The sequence below is a fragment of the Fundulus heteroclitus genome, chromosome 7, assembly GCF_011125445.2.
Source record: "Fundulus heteroclitus isolate FHET01 chromosome 7, MU-UCD_Fhet_4.1, whole genome shotgun sequence".
In the NCBI taxonomy this organism is placed as follows: domain Eukaryota; kingdom Metazoa; phylum Chordata; class Actinopteri; order Cyprinodontiformes; family Fundulidae; genus Fundulus; species Fundulus heteroclitus.
In genome coordinates this window covers 22,409,397-22,428,718 of record NC_046367.1, presented here as the reverse complement: position 1 = coordinate 22,428,718, position 19,322 = coordinate 22,409,397, and the positions used below count along the sequence as shown (strand labels likewise).

The 19,322-nt window shown below is 39.2% G+C and overlaps 1 protein-coding gene across 1 annotated transcript in view; it reads left to right on the top strand.

Annotated features, from left to right (window-relative positions):
- The window catches only part of fstl1b (follistatin-like 1b), a 35,876-nt gene that overhangs the window by 14,510 nt on the left and 2,044 nt on the right, over positions 1 to 19,322 (top strand). The window contains exons 3-10 of the mRNA XM_021322834.2: positions 7,551 to 7,652; positions 7,771 to 7,900; positions 9,066 to 9,098; positions 10,870 to 11,000; positions 13,536 to 13,654; positions 15,461 to 15,573; positions 16,202 to 16,312; positions 16,419 to 16,513. Of these exons, the coding sequence (XP_021178509.2) occupies positions 7,551 to 7,652; positions 7,771 to 7,900; positions 9,066 to 9,098; positions 10,870 to 11,000; positions 13,536 to 13,654; positions 15,461 to 15,573; positions 16,202 to 16,312; positions 16,419 to 16,513 (834 nt within the window). The remainder of the gene's footprint in view (positions 1 to 7,550; positions 7,653 to 7,770; positions 7,901 to 9,065; positions 9,099 to 10,869; positions 11,001 to 13,535; positions 13,655 to 15,460; positions 15,574 to 16,201; positions 16,313 to 16,418; positions 16,514 to 19,322) is intronic.

Below are 19,322 nucleotides of genomic sequence, written 5' to 3'. Positions count from 1 at the left end.
TCTCTCTACAAGCACACAGATGAATCTAATATTGATATTGTAAAAAAAAAAAAAAAAAAAAGCTTTAGAGAGATCTACCTAAGAAACATTAAAACAGATCAAGTCTGAATTATTCTGCACCCAAGTGTGAGTTGCTGAGGAAAGAGGGTTGTGCAGGTCTTAAATTCAGATTACCTTTTCCAAAGGGTTGTGTGGTGAGGTTGAGAATAGAAAGAGAGCTGAGATCTACTGAAAGCTGTTCATGGACAAGTATGAGAATCTCATGGGATGATAACTTAAAGTAAAAGTACTGTACTAATTCACTGCTGCATCATTTCTTATTGTTAGTGTGAAACAATGCCTTAAGGATATAGAATAAACACCTGTTAAATTTAGCTGTATTTTTGTAGTTTTATCTTTTTTTTATCGTCCTGCTCCTTATTCAGTAAGATGAGTATAACAAGCTGGTATTAGCTGCTTAATTGGCTTTGCCAACTGTAGCTTAATATGAGGGTGTCCAAAGTGCGGCTAGAGGGCCACTTGCTGCCCTTTGTTAGGGTGAAATATTTTACTAATGTGAGATATTTAAAAAAAAAACTCTTCTTAAAATGAAAAATGTTGAGTACAACACAAAGTATTTGTCTTCTATTGCACGCTTTTTGGATTTAATTTCAAGTTCATGGCAAAAAGGACCCAGATATCCAGTGACTTTTGCTCAGATGTGACTTTTACTTCAAAGCAGATCCATGAATAAAACTTGGCAAAATATAGCAAGCAGTTTTCAAAAGAAAAATGCCTATTTTTTGATTGGCCGATATTTTTTTCCTAAAATTATTTTCCCTTTTCTACTAAAAACAAACAACTTTGTTTGTTATACTTTTTGTTGCTTAACAGGAAAAAACACACACACACACACACAATAATTTCATTGATCTTTTTAATAAAAAAAAAAATACTATTTTGTCGCCTGTGACTATTTTTTCAATTTGACAATTTGTGGCAACAAGTCTGTAGGCATTTTGAGCACCGTGCACCTTTGGCACTATTAGTCCTTCATGCAGAGGCTCACAGGTTTATTTTCAAGCTAGCTGAAAAGACTCATTAACAACCTTCTCATCTCTCCGACTCATTACACGTTTCACCTTTAGAAAACCTGCATAAATGATGGAGGACAGCGCTGGTCAAAATATGGGTCATTGGTGCAGAAATCATGAGTCCTTAAGGACCGAATCTTTTATTAATTTCTAGGACATGTAGGTGCATATGTGTGGTATTCACGGAGTTTTTTGCTGCTCTGTTCCTCTTTACGTTTGAGTTCAAGTAAAAAAAAGCCATCCTTTTCACCAAAGCTATTCATCTAATATTTATCTCCAATAACTTGTTGGTGTTTTTCTGCCTTAGCCTATGTCTTTAGCTTTATCCAATATGATTCTGTCCTTATCTTTAGGATGAAGACAAATATTAATAAATAACCATACTTTTTAGGCCAGTACTGACATTTAGGTTTATTATAACTTGCAAATCCACGCGTTATAAAGAGGAGGCTTTAACTGTTTTTGGCAAACATTGGGACAAATGTTTCCTGACTGAAATAATAACATTTAACTACAGCTTTTTGTGCTAAGTTTTAGTAGTAGATCAGTTTATAAAATTATTCTGAAATGAGGATGCCTTAGTGTTTTTAAATTAAATATTTTTTGCTTTACATTTGACAAATTGCTTCCTTTTAAAATTATAAACATTAACAGGGCAAAACTGTGAGAGTTCATATGGGTCAATTCAGTTTAAATATTCCGTATTTTAGTATGTTTTCTACAACTTTGAATACCTAACTACATTTAAGAATAACACTCATATAATTAGAATTATCTAAAGGAAAGGAAAGTAGGCTTTAAGATGAAAAAGCTGCAAACATATCAAATATACAGAAGAAGACGGGGGACATAAACTTGGTTGGGTAGCAGAATGAGCAAATATTAGAGTTGCTGCGGTGTTTTTACAGAGATTAATGAAGACTTGAAGACTTTTACTACTCAGAAGTGTCCCTAGTGTTCATTTAAGTGACATAAAAAAAACTAAAGCAGTGGTTTATTGATTTAAGATTATTGATGCCAGAATTTTGTACCTTTAGCAGAAGTCACACTTCAGTGACTCTGATCTTGTTTTTATGTGAAGTTTTAGTAAAAACAAAGGAAACCCTGAGCTAGTTTTAAGGTTGTATGTATAAATAATCTGATCTTCACCAGGTTTCCAAGTTATTCTGAAGGTAACAAAATCAAAGTTTCATGTTAGTATTTATTAAACAGAAAGAAAACCAAAACTTGAAGGCTTTGCCGAAAGCTCAGAACATACCAACACTCCTTATATAAGAAGCATCAACTTACACTATCCTGAAAAGTACTGTGAAGTTTGCTAATAATGCTTGATATGGAAAAATATTTGTTACTTTTTCTCAAAATTTGACTAAAAATATAAATTGCTAAAAAAGACTACTGTATTTGTAGGAATGACTGTACCTCCTGGATGTGATGTTTACCCACACCATGAGCTGACTATGTTGTTATTTTAAGAGACAGGCGTCTTTTTAAAAAAACAAACACTTGTGATTCTGGTGTAAAAACGAGCAATTATTGTGTTGCAGTCAGTTTCATCATGCAGTATTGTTGTCACTGGGGGATGATAAATAACAGAAATAGGCTTTTGATGGATGTTTTAAGCTAAACCCATCTTCTAGCATCACTGCCATGATTTCTGGGTGGAATTAACCTTTTTATATTTGAGCTTTAATATCTCGAGATAATAAAACAGTTATTATAAATAACAAATGGTCCTCTTCATTAGCGCAAGACATTTTGAGACAATGGTATAGTGAAATAATTAACAGTGAGGAGTAATCGCTGTAAATGAGCTTGATATCTGTGACATTAATACATTGGTTTGTAATGAAAGTTTTCAGCTTCTGTCAGCATTATTGTCTTGACATAAAAATACAAACCCGTTATCTAAAGGATTATACCTTGTATATCTTCAGATAATTAAAGTCCAACAAAAGTATACAACCATTTTCATGTACAACGTGCCATATTCTTATTTGCAATAGCGGACTATAAGCAACCCTATAGCATCGCCATTATTAACTGAACCGGAAGTGACATAGAAATTGCACCAAGGAGAGTATCAACACACCATTGTACTGCAAGCTGTCAGTCGGCATTTTTCACAAGCCTTAATTTGACAAAAGGCAGTAAATTCTGTGTGCAAAATGGCAGAAATGTCTTCAAATGACATCCAACCTTATATGTTTGAGCCTGAATATGAATCTCGGGAGTCAGAGTTCAAAAACAGGGACTCAAGTGACAGCGACAACAAGCCAAACGATCCCGTGCATGAAAGTGATGCTCTGCTGGTCAGTGCATATTGTGGAATAAACGTAATGTCCACAATATCCAAGTTTGTACTGAAGCTTTATTGAACAGGGCAAGTTACACACTTCTAACTCAATACACTTATCGCCGCGGCTGCAATCTTAGAAACGTTTCCATCAATGTCCCTGACAGAAATGGGTTGCTTGCCACCTAGTGGACCCACAAGAGTAGGTCATCCCATTAGTCTCCTATAGGATTTAAGCATAGTAATTTAATAGTCATATAAGCAGTGCCTTTGTGTGGCGTTTTTTTTTGGCACAAGACATCTTTATATCCATGTCGTCATAAAACATGTCCGCGAGAAGTGGTCTTCACAAACAACCTTGTCCAGACCAAATTTAAAGCTCTCTATTGCCAATGAAATGCAATAGAGAGCTGCTGTTTGTTCTTGCACACTCGCATCTTTCGATGGTTCAGAACTTTTTAAAAAGGACTTCCCTTTGCAAAGATGTGGTTTGTTTTTGCAACGTGGCATTCCAGCATGTTTAGATCTACTGTCTTGAATCTATTTTATGTTCGTATTGCGGGGCCTGGTGCAGTTGGTACCGATATCCTAGCGGGATTTAAGTGGCAGTGCATTATTTCAATACCAAGTTGCAAGCAACTGTGAAAAGCACAGAAAGGATAAAAAAAATATGTACTCGTAATATAAATGGACTGAACCTATATATGGCTTTTCCAGTCATACTGACCACTCAAAGCGCTTTATACTATAGCCACATTCCCCCAATCGCATTCACTAACTCACACGCACCGATTCGCAGATCGGTGTGCCTAATGTCAGGGTTGAGGTGGTTGGACCAAAATGTAAGAGCTCGGGAGTCCCAATGTTGCAGATAATGAGGGTTTATTAAAAAAAAACAGTCTTACAGGATCACAGGTACCACAAACACCAGAGCAGGGTTGGATGACGGAGGATCTGATAAAGTGAATGACAGAGTGGACTGAACTTATATGGGAAGAGATGGAGGGAACAATAGGTGGATGATTAAGAACAGGTGAACTGAGTAAGACAATTAGGCTGTGGGAAAAGGGGGACAATGAAGTGGCAAGAGTCGGGAAATAACAGAACCTAACAGGGAACAAGATAATGGCCAGACATGGGGAAGAATTTAACTAAACTAAGAAGGAACAGATGAAACAGAAATCCATAAATAATAAAGGCCATAAGCTAACTAAATCTAACAGTACAAGAATACACTGATCGTTTACCGAACTAAAGTAAGGCAAGTATAACATAATGGTCTAACAGAACTACTAAAATAATAAGAACGTCCGTTAACCAGACAAAAAACAAATCCAACAGATACCAGACTGTACATTAACATAAATACTGAACCGAAGCTAAACCAGTAAAGGAAAACAGGCTCTAAGGCTAAACAAGCCTCAAGGTGAAAACATTAACAGACCACAGGCAGAGCAACCCATAAGGCAGAGCACACCCCAGAGTCACAAGTTCATTGCAGGGAAAGCACAAGACAAACAGCATTCATACAATTAACCTAACATGATGTTTGGAGTCTGGGACCAAGTCGGAGTACCAGGAAAGAACCCATGCATGAACACGGAGACTATACAGACTGTATGGAGAAAGGCCAAAACCTCACCGTGTAACCTAGTCTGAAGGTATTTTAAAAGCTGTGTCAGGAATAATCTGTAATTTTGAAATGAGAACTGTGTAAAAACCCTGGTATTGTGCATCTAAATTCAACTTTAGCATTTCGGTGCTGCTGTTAATTTCTGAAATCAGTGGAAAGAACACGGAAGATCACAGATGATAGCAAAAATTGGTTGCTGTAACAGATGTTTAGGAGTATATAAACAACTACTGTATGTTCATAAGGTCCCACGTAGGTAAAACAAATCACCCCTCAATTACTCCCCCAGAAACAAGACTGTTAACAATAAAATAGTGCATGTAAAGGAAAAGCTACACCTGCTTGTTCTTGAACGCACAGTGAAAAGCTGAAAAGTCAGGATCTATGAGCACCATTTCTTGTTTAGTGAATGTGGAACAGTCATTTTTCCCTCTTTGTTATATAAAGACTAATTTACAATTCAAATGTACAATGTTTTATATACAATTTTTGGAAAATCTTTATTTTATTTTGGCAATGCACTCATTGGGCTTCCATGAAGAGGATAGCATATAATGCTGGATATATGTTTAGGAAAATATATTATCCAAATACTGTAAAGAGAAAACTTTTTTAAAATAGTACGAGGCACTTAAGTTTACTCATTTACTTATTTACTTGTTTTTAAGTTAGTTTTAAGGTACACCAGTGAAGTGAAGCCTGTTCTTAGCTCATTGTGTAAAACCTCTAGCAGCAAACATTTAGTCATAGTTTCATTGTTTACAACTGCAGGGCCACCATCTTGTTTAAAAAGCATGTTTCACAGCTTGTATTTAGTTGTACTTTGAATTCAGGTCAACTCCCAGACGACACGCTTGCCTTATAAGCAAGTTTTTAAAATACTTCCTTTCATTTCTTTTGTGACACAAAAAGGAGGAGAAAAAAAACTTGATTAATCGTTTTTGGTATGATAAAATCAGAGCCTTAATTTTTAAGCCATATCGCCCAGCCCCACTACAGACTCGTGTCAGTCCCAAAATCTGACATGTTGCTGTGATCACAGTTTGCCCTCATATCAACAGGGCTGTAAGTTCTGTAAAACCTCCACAACGAGAGCTTGTACATGTGCTCACTATGGCAACAACCCACTTGAATAATCAACGGCGTCTGTGTTCATTAGCTAAATGTCAGGGATCCTCTGCTCAGACAGGACAGACAGACTTGTACGCTTGTGGCAGCTTCATCCGAAGAGCTCCTCCATTATTCATGACCCTGGGAGTGTTTCCGCAGGTTTCAACAGGCCTCAAACACATCCGTGTCGAGCAAACCCAATAGTCCAGCATGCTCAAGGCCACACGGATCGCTTTGAAGATTTTCCGTGACCTCAGATTATGAGAGCAAGTTTCTGCGCGTGCGTGCATGCGTGTGTGTGTGTGTGTGTGTGTGTTTGTGAACTATGGATGGAACTGAGCAAATCCCCTCACCAGTTTCAAGTTAAAGTGTGATGCTTGCATGTGACTGCCCCTAGACTGCCTCCTTTCTGCCTTTATCATTACAGCTTGTCGCTGTTCTGAGACAACAATCCGCCTTTTCATACCAAGCCGGGCTGTCATAAACTCTCGCTCATGGAAACTTGGTATCCGTCTCACGTGTCGTTACACCTATAGAGCATCGACTTTTACGCTTCGCTCGTTCAGGAAACAGCCGCTTATGGAGGAGGAGCGGGGGGCGCGGGAGGAGGGTGTAGTCTGGAGACAAACAGAGCAGAAAAGATTTCTCAGGGTATGGGAAAAGGAAAACACAGCTCAGACTCCAGATGTGGAAACACCCTGCATAAACACACACACACACACACACTGACAAGTAAAGTTGTGATTGGTCTTGTGATTGGTCGGTCTGCAGCAGAGGTGACCTCATTTCTTTTCTTTTTTTTCAGCCTGCCGGCAATGTTCTTGAGCAGGGATTTGAGACGACAAATGAAAGGAATATATACACATGAGGAAATGACAGAAACTGCTTGCAAGTGAAGACATTTGGGCGTTTTAGCAAAGCTGTGACATCCCGCTGATCTCGGTTGTTACGTTTCTACTATAATCTTCATAGAGAAAACGGGAAAAAAAACGTATACAGTGACTGGCAAAAGTATGACCAACTGAACCTTTTTCACATTTTGCCACGTTACATGCATGAATTATATTTGGATTTCCATGTGACAGACCAACACAAAGTAGAAAACAACTGAAAATGAAAGGATTTTAGAAAAAATACTCAATACTTCAATACTTTTCTAAGGTATTGTATGTACATGAGATTAGTCTATCGTGAGTTTTTCAAAAGCTGTTTTACCTCGGAGCATCTGTGAAGCAAATTATAAAGGCTCAGTATATCTGTCGCGGAGCAAATCAAGTTTATTAACATGCTGTTAAAAAACAAATTGAACGTTTTGTGCCCCTAACGCAAACGGTGCGCCTCTCAGCGCCGTCGCGTCTTCCTCCAAACGCAACAGCACCACCCAGTGCGCGAAAGCAGAGAGTATTGCTAAATGTTCCACATTGTGTCTCTCATTCAGGAGCTGCAGAGCAAGGGCAAAGTGTGCGCCAATGTGTTCTGCGGGGCCGGCAGAGAGTGCACCGTCAACGAGAAGGGGGAGCCCAGCTGCCTCTGCATTGAGGTAAATACTGCTTGAGTATCTAGACTATGTGGCAGCGCTGTTAAACATTACAAATACAGAGTTAAATGGTTTTTTTGCTTAGTTTTTTTTATTGATATCTGCGCTCCTGACTTTGCAGAGTTGTAAGCCCCACAAGAGGTCAGTGTGTGGTAGCAATGGGAAGACCTACAGGAACCACTGCGAGCTCCACAGAGACGCTTGTCTGAGCGGCCTGAAGATCCAAGTGGCTCACGATGGACATTGCCGAGGTATAAAACAACACAAACCACAAGCTTTAGTTGTTGTTTTCTTGCCAAATTAACATCTATTTTATAAAGAAAATAATCCCATCATCACCTAAAATCGATTTGGTGAAATGTTACTTTTTTATTGTGTGCAGACCTATGAATATTTCTATTTGATGTAACAGTCTTTTACTGGTCCCTCAAATACAATACTTTACTGATAAAATGAAGTTTGAATCCGCACTCCGCACATATTTCTTTTCTAATGCTCAGTCAACGTTATTTTATTCAAATTGGAGATAATTGGATTCAGCGTTTCCCCATCAGTTTTGATGTCTGGTTTTCTTTAAAGGCTGGCCAGCGGATTCTGACCAATTCTTATTTATATTCTAAGGACCATAACACATAAAAGAAAACAATGTGCTCTAGGTTCTTTAGCAGTAAACGAAGGAATTACAAAACTATTCCTCTGCACGTTTCAAGATGGCAGTTAGCACATATCAAATCTTTTATCAACTCAAGAAAAGTACATCGAAGTGCATCTTGTTGGTTGACTTATACACAGAAGGCTGTGGGACTTCTTAGTTTTTAAAGCATTTAACATACAATATACATATACGTTGCAAAGAAGAAACACCGCTCTGCATGCACCGTACGTCGCTTTAGATTTACTACAGTTATTTGTGTAAGATTAGTCGGGGTTGCACGGCACTCTTCAGCAGACCTTGCATGTGGTGCAGCTGCAGGCAGCTGTGCACACGGTTAATGAAGTGAGCAGCAGGTTTGATCTCTGAACTGGCACATATTCATTGCCCTGATAATGGGAGTTGAGTGGGTTCGTAGTGTAATATAAAACGCTACCACACAAGCGCTGCACTGAATCACGCCCACAGCTTTAGCTCTATTAATACACTAAACAGCGGCGTCTTATCTTGAGTGAACCTTTCACTTGTCACACGACGAAGCATCATCGTTTTATTGCTGACCTGAACCTTGATCCGAGGCAGACGATCCAAAGCAGCTTCTCAAAATTGATGTGTCACTCTGACCCTTTTTTTCCCCCCAGATTTTTATCTTTCCTTGTTCAGCCACACCCAAGTTCCTCTCCACCAATCTGCATCAAGGTGTATGGATGTTGCTTGTTGTTTGACATGTTCTGGTTTGTTTCTGTTTTTCCAATCTTCTTTAGAAAAGAAAACAGACAAAGCAGCTGCCAGCCCAGGTGAGTTGGTATTTGTATGCATCCACCACCCTGCATATTTATTGGCTTCCCTGGTAAAGATGTGTAAAAATTCATCCATCGGAGCATATGTCCAGCAGTCATTGGGTAAGAGGCAGGGAACACCCAGGACAGGTCGCCAGTCCATCACAAAGCAACACAACCATGCACACAAACATTTGAGGGCAATTTGGAGAGACCAGTTAACCTTTTGGACCATGGGAGGAAGCCGGAGTATCTGGAGAGAACCCACATGTGGACAGGGAGAACGTACAAACTCCATGCAGAAACACCCCAGGCTGGGATTTGAGCCCAAGGATCTTTTGGCTATGTAAAAATACTTCAAATAAATTCTTCTTTTTCCACAGCAGCAATTCATATTAAATCATTTAAATGGGCTCTAAATGTGTATGAACTATTTATCTATAAATTCATGTTTCCCTAAAAATATAACAAGAACCAGAGCGCACATTCTCTTAGCCAGGAAAAATCTTTTTTCTGCTCTTCTATAGGAAACATACAGTTGAAACCTGAAGTTTACATACATTGTACTTCACTGTCTGATAATAAATCAGACTAAACAAGTAAAAAGACCAAGTATGAAATTAGTAAGAGAGTTTCATTATCTATAACGTAATGATTCCTGTACTAACATTGGCTGAAAGGCAACTTAGAGAGGGGGAAATGATTGTTACACAAGTATATTCCTGTATTTTGTACAGAACAGAATCTGCTTTATTGGTCAAGTTTGTGCAACCATATGAGGAAGTTAACTTCTGTTTGCTCTTAATATACAGCCTTTTAAAAATACATATCTAAATTTGGTGGGAAATAAACAGGTTTTTTATTCTTTCAAGAGAAATGTGTGTGTATATTTGTATATATACCATATGGTTATTGCTATTAGACAGCATGTAAGCTCATGGTTTCAACTGTAAACATCTTTTGGGAGTTTACCTGGAGCTGTGTGCTTTGGTCAGATGTGACTTAATATTTAGTTTTTCAGCAATGAAGTCCTCAAGTGAGTCTTAGGCAAAACAATAAGAAAACAGCTTGTGTTCACTGTTAAGTACAGTGGAGGATCCGTGATGCTTTATTGTCTTCCTAAGATTTGTGGAACCTTGTAAGAAGAGATTGTAACCTTTGAAATACACAAACTTTTAAAACAAAGATCTAAAGGACTCTATTTGAAAACTGAAAATGGGTCATCTTTGTATCTTTCAGTAGCTTAGTGATCCAAATCCCACCAATGAATTCCCACCAAAGTGGTTCACAAGTCACAAATCAATTTTCTCACATAGCCATTTAAGTCCCAAAACCTAAATTGTCCTATGGGGTGAGCTGAAGATAAGACTGTCTGAGAGAGGACCCGGACTCCGGACGCGATAGAGAGATTGTATAAAGGGAATGGTCAAAGAGCCCTTTCCCTGCAGCTACTAACCTTGTGAAATGTTACAGAATAAGACGAAACGCTGACCTTTTGGCAAAGGGTTGATGTACAGAGTATTAACAGCAGGAATGCCAGTACTGGCAGCACTATTATTAGTTTTTTTTTAAAAATCTGTGTGTAAATTTGTTCTCGCAATATGAAAATTAATTTCAGGGATCTTTACTTCCATGTTACGTTATGCCTGTTATGTAAAATGCAATTTCTTTAGCTTAACGTTTAATGGAAAGGGACAGAAGTCAACTGTGAAAACGCTTTGAAGATAGCATTTATCATTCACGGATAATTAAACCTTTTTGACCTTTGGAAACCTATCCTCTGCTGCAGTGGTGTGCTACGCCGCTGACCGCAACGAGCTGAGGGGTCGCGTTATCCAGTGGCTGCAGACGGAGGTCGTCCCAGACGGCTGGTTTACCAAGGGATCCAACTTCTCTGAAACCCTCCTGAAATTCTTCAAGGTGGGCTTTTTCTCTGTCCTCAGCACTGATCTTACTCCGTCGTCTGTTTGCTCGTGTCTCTCATGTCCAACTGTAATGTTCAGCTCTCCCCAACCTCCCCGACACCTTCTGACTCACACTGGATCTAATTATTTTTGTTGCAGGCATTTCAGACGTGTTAGCTGGTTATAATTTTATTTAATGAGGATGTCTGTTCTGCAGAGGAGGACCCCCGTGTCTTAATGAACTGACTGAAATTACATCAAAGCTTAAGAGCAGATGGCTCTTGGAACAGTTTGTTAGAAACAAAATTGATTTGTGTTCTTATCTAGATTGGGTAAATGAGCTAAAATTAGGTTGTTTTCATGACTAATTCAATAAACATAATCTCAATCTTGCTTTCAGATCATCGCTTTTACATAGATATGAACGGTAGTCACCTATTTGGCAAATACTGAGCGTACCAATGCTGCAATACCTTGTATACATTTAATACTTGATATTTATGTCAACCGTATAAAATACATGGATTATTTTTTGAACATTAGCCTTTTAGAATTTCAAAATTCATTTTTATTTGGAAAAAACCCCACAAAAACTAAGGAAATGTTTTTTTTAACTGACTTGAATTCATACCTTTACATACATTTCTTTAGTGTTTGGTAGAATATCCTTTTAAACTGATTTAACCAGGCATGTCCAACTCCAGTCCTGAAGGGCCGGTCTCCTGCACGATTTATATCTGTCCCTATTCCAACACCTCTAATTGAAATGAATGATTTATCTTCTCAGGCTCCATCCAAAAACATCTTTTTGGGTAAGCACTCTTTAGCCAAAGCCGGAGTGCGTCAGCAGTCGCCTTGATAAGTGCTGTCCCAATAGTTCAGTCAGTAAGGAAGGAGGTAGGGCAAGGCAAGCTTATTTATAAAATGCTTTTAAGTAACAAAACAATTTGAAGTGCTGAGGAAAAGTAGAAAGGAAAAGGGGCCTATATGCTTCCTCTCACAGCTACTATTACATAAGAACCTTGCGATGTCCCTTATCAGGGTTAAGGAGCTATAAGGAATCCTGCAATCCTTTGTGTGACATAACATATAAGCACAGCCCATCTCACGGATATTAACTAAAGTGTCCGGAGAGAAGAGAGCGCACATTTTATAGTTCATTTTCAGAAGGCTGTAGGCCTGGATTTGACTAGAATCATCCATGTGCGTTTCCGTCACGTAATGACATGTATGAGTTTAAGGCTATCTGAAATCGGCACAGCAGTCCGAAGCTCCGTTCCTCCCCATGATAGTTCTTACTGTTGACCCCATGAAATGTAAAGGAACAGGAGCTCGGATGGAGCTTCAGTCTGTTATCAAGCTCTCCTACCAATTAAGCACTCATTAGGTTAAGCTGTGATGAATCAGGAACCTCCTAACACATGCAGGACACCGGCCCTTGAGGACCGACTTCGGACACCATTGGTGTAAAGTGTTTAACTTGGGACTTTGGTATCCTTCAATCAACCTCTCACTGTAGTTTCCTCATGAGGCTACCTGTTTTTTGAAGTGCACCAGTCCCTCCTGCAACAAACCCCCCCCCCCCCCCCCAGTAAGATGTCTCAAGCTGGTGTTTTCAGCCTTGCAAACTTTCCAATTTTTTTCATTTAAATGTTTTAAACATCAGTAATAATTTCATCTTTATCAGACCTGCTCTGAGAATGAAAAATATGATCCTGAGTGCATTTGCAAACTGTAATTTGGTTTTGTGTATTGCTTTTGGAGTAATGGCTTCTTACTTTCCTGAGAGCTTTTCAGCCCATTTTGGTACAGGACGTGCTTCATTGTGGCTATTACTGCTCTCCTACCAGCTTTAGACAACATCTTCACTAAGTCTTTTGCTTGTGCCCTGGGATTGATCCTGACATTTCATAAGTAAACTCGTTAATAGAAGGCAGAACCTGTCTTATTCCTGAACAACGTGATTGCGGGACATTTGTATACTAACCTAGAGGCTTTCAAAGACATAGCATCATCAGCTGGGCTTTTCCAACTTTTTTAAGGGTATGTATATGTAAACTTCTGAATTTTGTTATAAATTAATTTGGTAACACTAACAGGAAAAGTCTAGTGTAGTTACATTTTTTTTTTTGCCCAGAGTGGCAGCCTGTGGGAACAGAGGAACTTGCAGCCTCTCCAGGACGCAAGCACCCTCCTCTAACCACTAGGCCACCGCTCGCTCTGTTTCTGTCACGTTGCACTGACAGGAACAGTATTACAAAACCTGCTATGTTGGCTGACAATGTTATGGTGCATGGATCCAATTTTATGCAAGTAATTGATATCATTCAGAAGGAGCTTCAACCCACTCATCCTTAAGAAAATGAGAACAAGCGTGCTTTAAACACGGCATTTGCTTAAAGGGGCTGCGTGTTTATTTCAAATCAGAATTAAAGCATATGCGTCTAAGAATTTACAGCAATGGACATGTTATACCTTATCTCAGATCACACAAGGCCATGCATTGGGATTAATCGTGCCTTTGCTGTTGTTTTGACTGATGTTTCTGCAGTCATACGACAACGGCGATTCTCTGCTGGACTCCTCTGAGCTGCTGAAATTCATCCAGCACAACGAGTCGGTCGGAGAGCTGCAGTCCTACGCAGACGTGGAGAGCAACAAGCTGCTGAGGTCAGTGGGTGTTTGTTGATTCACACGCTTGCATAAGTGGGTGCGCTGGGGTCGGATTATCAGAACAACCACATCTCTTTTCTAGGTGTTGCTCTTGTAGTAGTGCCCTGAACCAGACTATGTTTGCTGTGCTGCTATTTTAAGGCAGCTCGACGAAGCCTGACAAAACCAGCGCGAGCAGCACTCAAAGCCACGTGTAGTAAGCTACAGAGGCATCAACATCTGTACTCTGCAGAATGAAAACCTTTGCATCTCCAGTAACTTGTAACTTATACCCTTGAACCTTTTCACATTTTAGTCACGTTACAGCCACAGACTGCTGGTTTTAAATGGTTGTACCGCTTTAAAACACGCATAAAGTGTGTCTACCCTTTGTGTTTAGCCTCTTCGGCTCTGATACCCCCGAGTCATCTAATTTGCAAAAAGAGTCCCCTTGTCCGCTTTAATTTAATCTCAGTATATAGCCGGCTGTTCTGTGAAGGCCTCAGAGGTTGTTAAAGAACATCTTTGGAAGAAAAGAGCATCATGAAGACCAAGGAACACAGCAGACAGGTCAGGGATAAAGCCTGATGTTAATATTTTTATCTTCACCCATAACAATATCATTTTGGGCTGGACAGTGCAAATGAACATTAAGAATGTATGATAAATTGGCTTATTCTATGTTGAAACTTTTTAATTGTTAACTTAAGTTAATAAACAAAATAAATAAACCATTATTTTTATGTGCAATATGTGAATTTTTTGGTTTATTTAAAAATAGAGCTTATTATTTACTGTATTTTAGTTTTAGATAGCCGAGTATGCCGCTGTCTTTTTGTCTTTATCTCTACATCACTATTCAGGTAATTGTTTGTGTTAATGAGTAAGTAAGTAAGTAAAACTTTATTTATATAGCACCTATCTAGATAAAAATCACTAATTGCTTTACAATCGAAGATTAAAAGCACAGAATAAAATTAAACAAAAGCAGATTTCAGATTCACAGAAAGGGAGTTCCAGAGTCTTCCAGAGCCACAGAATAAAAAACTGCCTCCTTTAGTTTTAAATTTAGCATGGGGTACAATCAGCAGGTCTTGATCAATGGACCTCAGAGCCCTAGTGGGCGCGTAGGGGTATAATAGCCCAATGATGTACACTGGTGTCTATCCATGCAGAGCTCTCCTAGTCAAAACTTAGATTTTGAAATGCAGTCTATAATAAACCCGGGAGCCAATGAAGCTGCATAAGAAGAGGAGTCAGGAGCCCAGCTGCAGCACTTTAAACAGACTCCAACTGTTTGGCTGAACTTTGGGTTTTTTGTAAAGGAGGATTGGCAAAAATGTCCATCTCTAGATGTGCAAAGCTGATAAGAGGCATAACAACAAAAACCTGCATAGGTTAATGCAGCAAAAGGTGTTTCTACAAAGTGTGACTCACGCGGGCTGGACACAACAGCAGACCACAGTTTCAGGAGTAAATTATACCTAGATAGATTATGGGAGCATACCTTCCCAAGACAGTGTGTTTAACTGGATTTTATGTAGGGTTATCCGAGTAAAGGGTGCTAAATACTCATGCACATTACACCCATTTGATTTTATATTTGTAAAAGTAATAAAAACATATATAATTTTCTATCACTTGACAACACAGATCTATCACATAATGTTTCTGTAAAACACTTTGAAATCTGTGGTTGTAGTGTGATTAACAACGAGGCACATCAATGCATTTCCAAACTACTGTAATCAGGCTCTGTTATTATTTGTCTGTGAAGGCTGATATCTTTTTGTCTATGTTTGGATTCTGGTTTGATCCTCCCAGGAGCCTTTGCGTCGACGCCCTCATTGAGCTCTCCGACGAGAACGCTGACTGGAAGCTGAACTTTGATGAGTTCCTCAACTGTCTGAAGCCTAGTTTCAACCCACCAGAGAAGAGTGAGTTTAAAGAGATCCTTTGAGGAAAAAAAAAAAAAACACAGCGTTACACTGAAGGCTCACGGATTCCAAAATAACCCCGAAAATGAGCCTCCGGTTATTTTTTTCCCCCCCTTTCAAGAATCTGGAATGCCGTCTGCTCTGTCGGTCATCTGCTGCGGATATATGTGGAATAAAGTTCACAGGAAGCGGAGGCATTACTCTGTCAGCCAGTCAGCGTGGAGCACTGAACCCTGTGGATACAGCAGATTTAAACGCATGCAAACATTATTTTGCCTTACTGACAAGCTTTTCAAAAACTCTGGCTTCAGTGCACACTCGCTCACTAGATGACAAGAGTTCTGAAAGTTTTAGATCCACTTTTTTTTTTTCTGGTGATAATGATTTCAGAAAAAAAAAAACCTCATGGTCCTCATCTTTGGCAGCCAAATTTGCTGACATTCATGGCTATCTCACGACATTGGCGACTAAGCTAAAAGTGGATGCTGCAGTGAGCGGGACGATACGGCGTCCTCACATGCTGACAAGCCGTTCTTGTCAAAGCTGATATCTGCGATGCTGTTCTGTTATCACTCTGCAGCAGTTTACAATCTGCGCTCTTGGCTCATTGCTCCGTGCGTTTCTACAGAGTGTGCCCTGGAGGACGAAACCTACGAGGACGGAGCGGAGACCCAGGTTGAGTGCAACCGCTGCGTCTGCGCTTGCGGAAACTGGGTCTGCACGGCGATGACCTGCGGTGGTAATGATCTAGTTTATTGCTCAAAATCGTTGGGAGTAGTTAAAAGGGAATGGTTTCTACCAGCAAACGCGACTCTTGTGACTTCTTCTTCTTTTGATCGGTCTAGACAAACACGCGGCAGTGGATGAGTTGGCAGATCCTGGAGCAGAGATGACGGAGGAGGAGTGGAACCTGCGGGTGGCTGAGCTCAACAAACACCAGGTCTGTATCTGTAATGTGGAAATCTATAAACGATAACATCTGTGTCATATGAGTGACTGTATTTATTAAAATCACAGGTCGTTTCTGAAACAAAATGACCTCCATCGTTTAGTATTTCTCATAATGTCGTATTGACAGTCCCAAAAACAGCTGCTCACAGGACCGGACTATGCCTACTATACACTCTGAACTTAGTGTGCATTAAACAACAGGTGGTCTTAGTTTTGTTTCCAGACAAAGGACATTTGGACCACACTGCAATAAAGGAAACTAAAAGTAAGTAAAGTTTTCTTGAAATTAGTGTATTTGTCCTTGATTTGAGCAGCTAAATGAGATTATTTGCCAATGGAATTTGTATTTTTACCGCTAAAATAAGATAATTAGACATCCTGCACTTGAAATGAGATGATGGAGATAAATTGTTCCTATTTTAAGTGCAAAAATCTTATTCCATTGGCAAATAGTCTTATTTACCTGCTCAAATCAAAGAAAAATACACCTATTTCAAGAACATTTTCTTACTTTTAGTTCCCTTTTTGCAGTGCAGACCTCTCCACCAGCACAACATGATGCACTAAGGAACTAGTTAAAGTGAGCTTTAATGTGACCATGGGCCAACGTAACACATTAGTGCAGCGGGGAGTCTCAGTATCAGCAGCTTTATCACCACAGGCATATCAAGTGAAGCAATAAATCTAAAGCTGGGAGAAAAAGAGATGTCGCCTCAATTAGAGTAATAAACCTGGACTACAGATATGAAACAGATAACAGACATCAGATAAAAAATCTTCCCTGATCATTCTTTATTCTCCTGCAGCCTTCTGATGTTCAGTATGATTAGTTGAATTAAACCACAGGTTACTTATTCCATGTTAGTAAAATGTTATTTAATGTTATTTTAGCTATGCCAGTAAGGTATATCTGCACTTGCTTGTGCATAAGAGTTTCTGATTCTCTGAAGGTGACTGCAGGGATCTGACTGGAGGCTTTTGCTGAGTCATTAACGTCACGTACTCTGTACCCCACAGAGGGGGCACTTTGTAAGGCCACGGCAAATAGATGTCACTCTGAGGGAACCGTTTTTGGCACATGCCCTCCAAATTCACCTTCAAACCACAGTCATTTTTCCGATAAAGTTGGAGAGCACTAGGCTAAAATATCCTGATTATAAAATCCCTGATTTTATTATACAAAATCCAGGTAATTAATTTTTTTCCCCCCTTTTGTTTCATAAAGACAGATTACATAAATTATTTTTAAAAACTTGATTTTATTTCAGTCATCTCGAGTTGACCCGAATTTAAAGTGCGACTAAACACAAGCTGTGAAACACGCTAGTGAAATAAAATGGCGGGCCCTGCCATCGTAAACAATGGAAATATAACAATGCTTCCTGCTTATATAACAATGCTAATATAACAATGGTACCATGAACTAGTTTTGACTATACAGCTAAGAACAAGCTTCATTTCACTTGTGTTACGTCAAACTAACTTAAAAAAATAAGTAAATGCATAAAGTGCCACTATTTTAACAAAAAAGTGGAATGTTGAATATGATTCTGAATATCCCCAATGATCAATGATATTAGACACATGGGCATCAATGTTATGACTAAGAACTTTTAATATTTTTTTCTGTTCAAAATACTATTTTTTAAATTTCAATATTATTATTGAAACCCTGCGAGAACAAAGCCGTCATGTATGGGCTTGCCTGTTTTACTGCCATGTCACATGGGGGCCAAAGGCTTCAATAATTTTTTAATAACCAGAAACTGCTGAACAACTTCTTAATTTGTTGCGGATTTTCTTTAATTTGCACAGAGGACATAAATTACAAATACAGGGTAAAATATTTACATACAGACCAAATTCTTTAATTTCCATTGAGGGATGCACTGGAAGCCACAGTGCTGCTAGCAACAATAGTGTTCATGCAAATTGATTTGTTTCCTGCCGGAGATCAAGTCCACACATTATGAAGGTTGATGTCTTTGTTGTTTCAGAAGGCTCGACTGTTTTTTTCATTCCAAAACCTGTTTTGATGTCATTTTGGTGTCATTTTCTTATTAGAAAACCCTGTTGTGTCCAAGCTTTAACCATCCAGCTGAAGAATTTGGAGATAGCTCGCCCGTATTAATATTCTATCCACCCTGACGAATGCCCCAGTGGCACTGCCAGGAGAACAACCACACAGCATAACGCTGCCAACACTGTGCTTGATAGTGGGTGTAGTGTAATTTGATTTGAAAATGTCTCCATAGCTCCTCCAAGCATTCTTCTTTGTAAAGACAAAACACAGGGATAGATACAGTACATTAAAAAGGTTTATTGAAACTTCAGGACTCTCCTTGGAGGCACTAAAAGTTCTCCAAACAGCAGTCATTTTAATGTTCTCATAGAGGGCAGGGAAAAAGGAGAGTTCTAGGGCTTTGACCGGATGGAGTACGGGCGTTGCATGAAGAATCAAAACAAGCAGTTATAGACTCTTCAGTCTATAACTTTAAAACAAATTGACCCAGAACAAAAAAAACTCCTTTAATGTTATTTCCAGAACCCAAGACAGAACCAGTAAACAGGTAAAGGTCACACAAAGGGGCAAAAAGGCAACACTCATCCATAAGGGGCAGGAAAAGATCATGTGCCCAAAAGCAGAGCAGGGGTCGTTGTCCGGTAATCAAATTTGCTGAGATCCATCAAGGGCTAGGCAAAAGGGCAAAATCCGTGGTCAAAGAACAACGGTCAATGTCAGGAAGTTAGGAAGGAACCGCTGGCTCTCTACTGGCAAATGCGGTCGAATAAATCTG